The sequence below is a fragment of the Aethalodelphis obliquidens genome, unplaced genomic scaffold, assembly GCF_003676395.1.
Source record: "Aethalodelphis obliquidens isolate GAN/ISIS:26980383/991018 unplaced genomic scaffold, ASM367639v1 scaffold102, whole genome shotgun sequence".
NCBI classification, from domain to species: domain Eukaryota; kingdom Metazoa; phylum Chordata; class Mammalia; order Artiodactyla; family Delphinidae; genus Aethalodelphis; species Aethalodelphis obliquidens.
Window position 1 is genome coordinate 1633990 of NW_020838046.1, and position 11266 is coordinate 1645255.

The window sequence follows — 11266 nt, forward strand, 5'->3', positions numbered from 1 at the left end:
AATTTTCCTTAGGTAATTAGGGAATTTAAAAGAATGGTTGTTGGGGAAGAGACATTGCAGGTAGAGTACTAAATGACCCAGAAGAGTTTGTTCCTCACAAGTCTGAAACAATGAGACTGATTAGTCCGAGGCAAAGCTGAATTCACTGATTTTTGCTTTGCTAAATCTCCATCCGAAATAATAACATTTTGGAGTTTTTGTTTTGTTTTGTTTTAGCACCTTGGCAAATAGAAAAAAAACTAACAGTTTTTAAAATGAAATGAGTATTCCTGTCCTTAACTGCTTGTCTACTCCTGATAAAATTGGCAAAACTGGATGTTAACCTCTGAACTTCTGTGAAGCTCAACAATTTTAGTATGACTTGTTTTTAGCTTGCTCAAATTATTGTTCACATTTTAGAAATGCTTTACTGGGATAAATAACTTGTTAAAACACATAGCCCATTTTTTGGAGGAAAAAGCATCTGAACTTAGAGCCTGAATTTTTGTCTAGTGGCCCTCAGAGTGTGCGAGGGAGAGAGCATCACGTGATGGAGGTGAAGGTAGAATGTAAGAGTGAAAGTTATCTTGTTCACTTGACCTCCTAGGAGGACAACCCAAGTTCCATGTTGTTCCTGGGCCTTACTGGTGGCTGGTAACCAGAGAACTCAAGGAAGCAGGTACAACCTGGGGGCCAAGAGTCATACTCCCTATGGCTACATTGCAAGATGATTTTTAACAACATTTATCAGTAAATTAACTTGCAAAAGCAGTTATCTAAACAACCTCTAATTCTCAGCTTAATACAGCAAAGGTAATCAACTTATGAGAAAAACAAGTGAAATATCATGCCTTCCGTGATTTGAAATCATGTGACTTTAGATCTGATTCAGAGTTTGGAATAGTTGGGGAGAAAACTCAAAGGACTTATACCTGCAGTTTACAGAGTGATTTTACTTTCAGGTGAATGGCTTAGGAAGCAGGGGAGAAATAACTCAAAAGTTTTAACCACCAAGTACAGAAGTTGCTTTTCAACTCTTACAAAAACAAATTTTAGTGACAGTGAGGTAGCTCCAGGTCACCTGCTTACATTTCCTCTCCAATACATTCTTCTTAGTACAACTGGTTTGCGTAACACTCAAATGCAGTTTCAAAAAAATAGAATACTAGATTAATCTGAAGTCTGGATTTTATGGCTGCACTTTTCCATAAATCAACATGCTTCCCAGTGATGCCTGTGAAAGCTGGTGGCTGTTATCATACATCACTAGAAAGAAAATAAAATACTAACCTTTTGACCTGACAAATTTTCTATTTTATAGTCAGTAATAACTTAAGAATATATGAAAACAACATCTTATAGAAGCTTTCCTAATATTCCTAAGGTTATCCTGCATCATAAAGTCTCTGATGTTTGATGAGGTCTAAATTCTGAAGTTTAATTCACAATTAACTAATCTTCATGATTTTCTCCCCAAGATGAATTCTTTGATATTTCATGTGGAATTAACTTCAGTTGGAAGGTTTTTCCCCATGCATTTAACTTATAGTTTTTCTCCAGTATGAGTCCTCTGATGATTTGTAAGGGATGAGCTCTGACTGAAAGCTTTCCCACATTCTTTACATTTATAAGGCTTTTCTCCTGTATGAATTCTCGTATGTGTCATAAGGGATGAACTCTGTCTAAAGGCTTTCCCACATACTTTACAGTTATATGGTTTCTCTCCAGTATGAATTCTCTGGTGCTGAATGAGAGCTGAGCTTTGGTTGAAGGCTTTTTCACAGTCATTACATTTATAAGGTTTCTCTCCAGTATGAATTTTTCGATGAGTATTAACTGCTGAGTGGGAACTGAAGGCCTTTCCACATTCCTTACAGTTATATGGTTTCTCTCCAGTATGGATTCTGTTGTGTATATTAAGCCGTGAAATCCAGGAGAAAGCTTTCCCACATTCATTACATTTGTAAGGTTTTTCTCCAGTATGAATTCTTTGATGTTGTATAAGAGCTGAGCTTTGGCTGAAGGCTTTCCCACATTCTTTACAGGCATAAGGTTTCTCACCAGTGTGAATTCTCTGATGTATAATAAGAGCTGAGTGGTAACTAAATACTTTTCCACACTCATTACAATTAAAGGGTTTCTCTCCAGTATGAATTCTATGGTGTCTACTTAGCCGCGATATTGAAGTAAAGGCTTTCCCACACTGACTACATTCATACGGTTTCTCTCCAGTATGAATTCTATGATGCTGAATGAGAGATGAGCACTGGCTAAAGGCTCTCCCACATTCATTACACTTATAGGGCTTTTCTCCAGTATGAATTCGCTGGTGATTATTAAGGGATGAACTACCTTTAAATGTTTTTCCACATTCATTACATTTATAGGGTCTCTCTCCAGTATGCATTCTCTGATGTCCAATGAGAGATGTAGTGAAACTGAAGGCTTTTCCACATTCACTACATATATAAGGCTTCTCTCCAGTATGAACTCTCAGGTGCTGAGTTAGAGATGAGCTTTGGCTAAAAGCTTTCCTACATTCCTTACATTTATAGAGCTTCTCTCCAGTATGGATTCTCTGATGTTTACTCAGAGAAGAACTGTGGAGGAAGATTTTCCCGCAGATACTACACTTGTAACACTTACGCACTGTGTTGATTCCCAGCTGTTTAAATAGAATTGAATACTGCTGTGAACAGGGTTTCCTTCCTCTGGAAACAATTCTGGGTTTTCTAATAAGTGATAATTTTAGATCAAGATTTTTCCCAAGGTCAATACCTGTAAAGCTCTTCTCCTTCATACAGGTTTTCTTGATGGTAACTAAGACTCCCCTCAAAGGTCTGTTCTTTTTGCCTTGCTGATTCTCTAGTTTTTCCTCATTTATGTAAATTTCTCCCAACTTGAAGTCAAAAGGACCATCACCTATGAGTTGATTCATTACTTCCTGATTTTCTTCTTCAGAAACTGTGGTTTCAAACAAGCTGTCCCATCCTAAAATAAATGAAACATGTAAGTCTCTGTTGCACTGAGAATAAAGAAAAATGACATCAACATATACAAGGATGGCTAACAAATGTATCCTGGGAGTCCTTAGAAAAGGATGAAAAAAGAAGAGCAAGAGAAACAAGCAGGATGGAAGATGTGCCTGGGTGGGAAAGGGTCTGAAGAAACCTATGTGTGGGTGGGCTGAGTAACTGAGAGGGCAGCTCTTCCAGTAGAGCCAGGCCTGATCTAGTAACAAAGCAGAGGTCAGCAGGGTATACAGCATTTCTGTGTACAGCAGGTTGTACTGTTATTCAGCTTCATCTCCCAGGTCAGCCACCAGTGTACTCAAGCCAAATCCAAGAGAAAACTGCAGAGGGGCTATAAACAAAAAGTGGAAGAAGCACTGCCCTTAAAAGGCTCTTTGAAACACCAGACCTCAGCTACTGAAGTTCTGGGACTCATTTGAGTGCTATGCATAATGTTGTAATGAACTTCACTGACTCACTCAGACAATATCTACTGAGTATCCACTGTGTATTACCATGCAAAGGTCAAGACTCAGGGTTACGGGGAACATGCCAGATAAGAGTCCAATTTTCACAAGGTTTACATTCTAGTAGCCAACACTGACAATAACCAAGTAACCAAATAAAGTATTGGGAGTAATGAGAACTGTAAGAAAATATACAAAAACAAGGCAATGTGTAGTATGAGTGAACAACCTGATATTTTAAACTGGGTGGTGAGGAAATAAAGTTAAACATGAGATCTAAATAACACACAAGAGCTGGCCATGAAAAAACATGGGTATAAAGATGATTCCACCTAGAAAGAAGAGCCATTACAAATGCACTAAGGCAGGAGTAAGCTTCGTGTGTTTGCAGATAAAGAACAAGTGTGGCCTAGGCAAGAGGGAACTAGGGGAGAGTGCTACAATGGGAGGAAATGAGGTGGGCAGGGGCCACATCATGTGGCATCTTGTAAGATATAAGAATGTGTTTGGAATTTCTTCTAAGGATCACTGGGGGATGGTTGTGTGACAAATGGGCTGTAATTGGGGGCAGAGGAAAACAGAACAAAGACAGGTATAGAGCAGCCAATTAGGAGGCTGCCACAGTCTTCCTGGAGGAAGGTGATGGCAGTCTGCACTGGCATGGTAGCAGAATCAGGCACACTGAGATATTTTAAAGGCAGAGATGACAGGTATGTTCACCTGTGAATAGGGGGTACAGAGTAAGTGAGAAGACTCAAGAATGATGGCTTTTGGCTTGGGGAACTCAATGGAGATGGGTGCCATATAGGAAATACTGCGAGAAGACTACATTTTTGAAAATGATTTTCTGTCTACCTCTTTGATCACTTAGGATACAGTGCAAGAAATGGGATCACTGATTCAAAAGGAATGAATGTACCCTATGAAAGAGCTTTCATTTTCTTAACTAAAAAGGAAATATATAATCATTGTAAGAAAAATTAAGAAAATACAGAAAACTATAAAAATGAAAATACAGTTCACCCATAAACACCTCATGCAAATATAATCACTGCTATGTGTGGAATTCAGCTCACCAAAATTTTTCTGTATATAAAGAAAACATTTTTACCTAAAAAATTAAAGTGGTTAAAACTTCCCCCTCCCCCACTTCACTTAAAAAAAAATCATGAACTCTCTCCATGTCCATAAATGTAGGCTGACATCATCGTTTTGATGGCTGCATAATATTCCAGTGCATGAATATATCATATTTAATAAATCTCCTTTGGAGTCATTTAGCTTTAGTTACTCCTAGTAATGCCTCATGTTATAACAAACATTCTTTTACACTATCTTTGCAACTTTGCACAATTATGGAATTATTTTCTTAAGATAAATTTCTAAGCCTGGGATTGATTTTAATAAAGCCAGAAAGACTTCCAATCAAAATCCCACTAAAGATATTGCTTATTGCTCAGAACAGTAGCAAAACACTGGATGTGTATTTCTTAACCTTTGGTAATATTCCCTATTAAAGAGAAAAATGGTATCTCATTCCTTTAGTTTGAATTTCATTGATTTATAATGAAGTTGAGTAGTTTTTCAAGAAATCTTTTTAATCATAATGCTCATGCCTTTGTGCTATAATTATTCAGACCTTCTTCCCCTTATATTTACTTTTGTATTCCATAGCCATGACAGCAATATTAATAGGGAAAAATGGGAAACTAAAATTTCCAAAAGGAAGATTGTTTAATAAAATATGGCTTAACAATACACTAGAGTTCTTTCAATGAAGTAGACCTCTATTCAATGATGGCTAAATAATTGAATGACATTCATAATTAAAAACAAATTCAAGAACAATATGTATAATCAATCTGTTTCTCTGCGTGCATGTGTCTTTCTCTCTCATGTACAAATACACTCAAACAAATATTCACAGTCTGAAAAGATAAATAGTAAAATATTAACAATGGCTCAGCACAGTTGGTAAAATGTCAAGTGAATCTCCTTTTTTTACTCCTCTTTTTTTACAATAGCATGCACACCTTAAACAAATTTAAAATAATTAATTTTTTTTAATGCTTGCAAAAGAAGAACACAGTCAATTTGAAACTAATGATTTCTTTGCCAACTAGAAAGCTCACAGCCAAATTTGAAACTCATCCTTGGCTACCATCCTGGTTCTTATAATAAATACATTTATTTTCTACAGTTCTGATTGAATTTCTATTTTATTATATTGTTATTCTTACAGTGAGGCTTCTCCAATTGTCCATGGTATATGGCAGAATATATTTTAGTATGTGGTAGAAAAAAGATCCCTGAACTGAAAAAAGACTTGGGTCTTCAAAGCAAAGGGCCCCGTGAATGCCAAATAATATTAAAAACAAAAACAAAAAAGTCAAACCTCCTTGATATAACTTAATGAAACTTCTGAATTCCAAAGACAAAGAGGATATCTTATAATATTCTAGACAGAAGACAAAAAAGGGGGAAAATGTTTTCTATACAGGAAACAGAGGGGAAAAAAACTCCAGAGGACTTTTAATCAACAATACTCAGTGCCCCAACACAGTGGAGCAAAGTCTGAACAATTCTTGGGAATAAAAACTGATGCCAGAACTCTAGATACCAAACATAATTCCCACAGGAGAGGTAAAAGAATTGATATTAGACATGCACAAATACAGTACACATGAACCTTTCTGAAAACATTACTCAGTAAATATTCTAGTCAGACCAAAGGAAAAAATCTGAAGACAGAGTTCATGAATAGAAACACAAGACTGAACTGACATAGAAAGGCTATCTCTTGCTATCAAGAGAAATAAATTCTGGACAAGCAGCAAAACTCAAAAAGTGAGCCATCCTCTGGTGTCAGAAACAAAGACAATATTCGAAGTAGAACAGAAAGCAAGAGCTTATGATTCAGCAACCCACAGGGGTTTTAGAGATTGAGAGATATGTCCTAGAAGCCAGGGTCTGGAACATATTAGTTTAAAATTTTTCACACAAAAGAATTAGGAAAAAGGCATGTTGAACATCTGCAAACCTTCTGCCTGAATTCAGTAATTGTTACCACTTTGCTAACCTTGCTTTCTCTCTCTTGCATAGTACAAAATATACATGCATCTTTTTGTTTGTTTGTTTTTTCTTTTTTTGTATTTTTTTTAGCTGAAACATATGTAAAAAGTTACAGATAAGTCAAAGCAAAAACCCAAGATGGGACAACGAGAAATGCACTGTAGTGATAAAAGGTTTGTTCAGACCATAAAAAGAAAATAATTTAAGAAAATAGTCAATCCAGTAAAAGCAAGGAAAAAGGGGGAAGATATGAATCACAAACCTTTACACATTACATACTGCATTACATATTCTGCATTCAAATTACAAAGGACATATGACAAAAATGCAACCCATATTGGAAGAATTCAACTCTCCCTCTGAACCTGCTGTACCAAGTACTCAAAAAGGTCAAGTGAGGATATGCCCTTCCCAGCATTTCTCACCTGGCCTGGTACATCAAGGAGGGCCTTCATCAATATCTCCTGCGTGCAGCCTCCTCACTGATCAGCAAAGCCCAAGCAGTCAGAAAATGCTATACCCATTTCCCAATTACTGTCACTCACCTAGACATGTGCTTTGAGAAACTCCATTTTCCACCATCCAGGGGTCTTCCCCTTGCTCTAACTGGAGGATAACTTTTGGTTTGGAAAACAGAATCCCTGTTCATGAGCAAGAAAGAGAATGAATCCATGGTGCAGACGTGAGTGGCCAGTCTGACACTCAGATCCAGCCCCAGAGTCTGGGGCAGAGGGACAGTTGAGAGGAAAGAGATTTGTTCTGAGAAGGGTTTAAAATTGGGCTCCCAGAGGATGGCCAGGAGGTGGTCTCAGGAAGAAAGTTAGGGCTCTGGCTGTGCACTCCTCTAAGCTGGAACCTCCTGTGAGACCCAGAGGGACAGAGTTCAGGGGACAGAAGACAGGAAAAGCACAGAGAGGATGCCCATCACCAATTCTACCAAGCCAAGACTTGTCCCGGCGGCCAAGGGCAATAGCAACCGCTACTTTCTGAGTCCACCTGTGGGCTGAACCTGGCCATGCCGTCCAAGTGTCCTCCTTGGAGAGGGCACCAAGGTGCTCCCCCAGCAGATTCTACATCACAAGGAAAGGTCCTTACCCAGCGAGAACAGAGTGCTGTAGTTCTCCAACATCACCTCCTGGTACAAGGTTCTCTGCGCAGAGTCCAGATGCAACCACTCATCCCGGCTGAAGAACACAGCCACATCCCTGAATGTCACAGACTCCTGTAACAGAAACCCATTCTTGCTCACCCAGGGCCATACCCTCTGTGGGATGACTGGGCAGCAACACTGTCACCACTCTAGGTTCTGAGCATTTCAGGCTGAATACTTCCTTACCACCCCTCAATTACTGATCACATATATATTTGTCACCTACCTACTGTCAGTGATGCACTATGTCCCCAGAAAAATGAAACACAGCAGCCAAACAAGGTAAAGCACTTGAAATAATTAAATAAAATCAGAATGACGGAAACACTGAACTCTAGACATGGACATGTACAATCACCTAGACCAAACTCATTTTACAGGTGAGACATGAGAATTGGGTTTTAGAAGGTTTTAGAGCCTCCAATACACTCACTCAAGGAGGATTAGGTGTGCTTGGATTCTGTCATCACCGTGGGCCATCTGTGTCCTGGGCAAGAGGACACTGACAGTCACAATAAGGGAGGCTCGGAGAATGCCCCAAGCATGGCTTTCCCAGGAGCGGGCCCAGCGTGGTGAGCTGCACAATCTTTGAAGAGCCAGGTGAGAAGGCTGCAGTTGGGACTCTCTCTCCCCACCACATAAGTCTTTGTTCTACCTCTCTCTGATACCAAGCAGGACCCTGTGGGGCCCTCCTGTATACAAAGAGCCTTTCCATGTCCCCCATTTCTTGTTTGCAGAAAAAGGGTTTCAGCTTCCTAGACCTTCCTGAACACCAAAGAGCATATTCAAACAGTTGCTAATCAAGGAAGTGAGGGAATGCAGAAACAAAGGAACAGACAAACAAAGGAAACTGTTTCTGTTGTCAAGAAACAACAGTGCAGCCAAAAAGTAGGGTCCTGGTTCCTGCTCAAGGGACATACATAACAATGTATCTTTGAGTTCTTCTGCAGGAACTAAGGCCCCCATCCAGGTAGAGAATGTTACTTAAGGCTGAGCGCAAGAGTCCTGGACACTGCCCTGTTACCTCACCACCAACCAATCAGAAGAAAGTCACACACTCTGCAGCCCTCACCCCAAATTTTCCCTAAAAAAACTTATCCCCGAAAACAGTCAGGGAGTTCAAGTTTTTTTTAACACAAGCCATCCTTTCTCCGTGCTTGGCCCTGCAATAAACCTTTTCCACTCCAAACTCCGACGTTTTGGTTAGTTTTGCCTCACTGTGCATCAGGGACACGAACTTGCCTTCAGTAACGTCTCCCGCTTCACTGCATCACAAGTCACCTCTTTTAAAGTAGTGGCCCCTTTCTTTTATTATTAAGAATCTTTTTTTTTAAGCAAATTAGGAATAAGCAAAAGAAAAAGGAATGTTAATCTAACTTTCTACCACTAGAAACAAGGTTTATTAACTTCTTGCTGTATGTTCTTTCAGACTTTTACATGATAATATGGCTCTAAGTTTAAACAAAAATAAAATGTTACACAGGTAACTTTATCCAACAACATTTTTTATTTGCTGCCCAGCATCTCACTGTATAGATTACTTATAGATTATTAGATGGTTACTTAACTAATCTACTGGTGGGCATTTAGGTAACTAAGCTACTGGTGGGCATTTAGGTTGTTTCCATTTTTGTAACCCTAAAAATTCTGGATTGAGCATCCCTGCACATCACAAAAAAGCGTGCAAAGCCTATTTCCTTAGGACACATTTCTAGAGGCAGAAATACTTCCACACTTTCTCTTTATCCCCAAAACCCAGAAAGGAGATCACAAGACCAGGGATGTTCTCTGACTGATAAGGGCAAAAACAAAACTAAGAGGCTGTTGGAAATAAGTGAGAAGACTCCCACTCCAATCTCCATTTTCTTTCTGAATTTCTTTCTTTGTCCTTACCAAATGTATGTAAATCTTTTTAATAGCTAAATAAACCATCTGTCAGTCTCACAACTCAGGACTGTTTCCTCAAGGACCTGGCAACCATTTCTTTGAATGTGCCAACATTCCCAATTCCTGGGAGGAGATGGGCCTAACTTGTCACCTGACAAATTTCCAAATTGCGAAATTGGGTTACAGCACTTACCTATATAAGAATGAGTTTTCTGTCTTTGCACTCTCTTTAGTGGATTGCCTGTGATGCACATTACATTCTGGCTTAATGTTTATTCAATAATAAAAGTGTTTTCTTTCTCTTCTACCTTTGTGGAAAGGTTTCCTGGGTTGGGAAGAGATTATGTTTTTAATTATAGTTCCCCAAGTGAAAGGGCAAAGAAGGGAAAAAAATCACTGTGAACCAGATGCTTCCCACTTCAGGGAAGGCTCACTTCCCAAATCTGTCCCCGCAAACCACTGCCCAAATTGCGACTTCTTTTCCTTTCACCATCTGTACGAGCCTAATCCTGCTTGCATGTGCAAAATCGCACAATAGGAGGGAGTATCCCTGACCACACCTGCTGACTCAGAGGTCTTCTTTCTAGGATCTTCTTAGAAAATCACCTGGACCCTCACCAGGTATTACTGGAGTAGACTGGTTCTCAATACCTTGAGGATAGAGACCTTCCTCTTCGATTTCCTAGCATTATGGAAAGATCTGACTCCCCCATGTCTCTGCCCTCCCCAAGGCAAAACAGACCTGGATCCCACACAAAGCTCTGGGTGTGGCACTGGCATGGGGCCTGTGGGCCCATTCATTTCCTAGTCAACAAGCACTAACTGTTACGTAGAAAATTCAAAATGAGACTGGCCCTGCAGCAAGGGAAACACCTTCTTTCTGAAGTTCCTCAACTACCAGGCCTTCTAGTCCCTCAATGGGCTTCATTACCTAGAAAAGCTCAACAATGGATGAAGCATGTTCCCCACCTCTGAACCCAGAAGGTAGTTCAAGAAAGAAGCCTTCACATACCAGAGCCTGGGCTGGCAGCAATCTTGTGGCCATGTCTCCCTCCTGCTGCTCCACTTGGAGAAGGCACCTGAAACGTTGAAAGAAACTGTGAGGTCTCTCCATCCTGTCTGCACTCCCGTCCTCATCAGGGTTAGGCTAGGTTAAGAAGTCTCCACACGCTGAGCACCTTGCAGAAGGAAACCAGAAGGAACCTGGAAGCCTAGGCATTCCTGAGTGGGAGGGGCCCTGTGCTTGACCACCAAAACCAGGAGTGGGCAGTAAGAAGACTGCCAGTCACTGGGCCTGCTACCTTTCAGCCAGTGGTTTATGAATAAAGAGGAATCAAACTAAGGGCTTAGAACTATCTGATATGCATTAACAGTGTAAAGGGCAGTCACACCGGGCTCACAGAAATGTTTAATCATTGAGAAATGACATAAATATTCCACACACCTGCATTTAGGTACTTTGAGCTACAGTAATTATGATATAATAATTCTTCAAAAGTCATTTTAAGAATTGATGTCCTTTTCAGAAGTAGTCAACCAAAAATTAGCTGTGTTTTTGGAAACTGTGTTTCCTTTCGAAGAAAGAGTTATCAAAGCTCCTTAAACGTAAAAGGAAACATTACCTATCCACCTTCCCTACGCCCACACCCCCAAAAATACAAGACTTAGAAGAAATAGCTTCGTTGGCTAGAAATGAATTT

At 39.7% G+C, this 11266-nt stretch overlaps 1 protein-coding gene across 1 annotated transcript in view; it reads right to left on the reverse strand.

Annotated features, from left to right (window-relative positions):
* The window catches only part of ZNF879 (zinc finger protein 879), a 53709-nt gene that overhangs the window by 41892 nt on the left and 551 nt on the right, over positions 1–11266 (reverse strand). Inside the window, 4 exon segments of the mRNA XM_027096462.1 lie at positions 1555–2970; positions 7075–7170; positions 7625–7751; positions 10579–10645. Of these exon segments, the coding sequence (XP_026952263.1) occupies positions 1555–2970; positions 7075–7170; positions 7625–7751; positions 10579–10611 (1672 nt within the window). The 5' untranslated portion in view covers positions 10612–10645.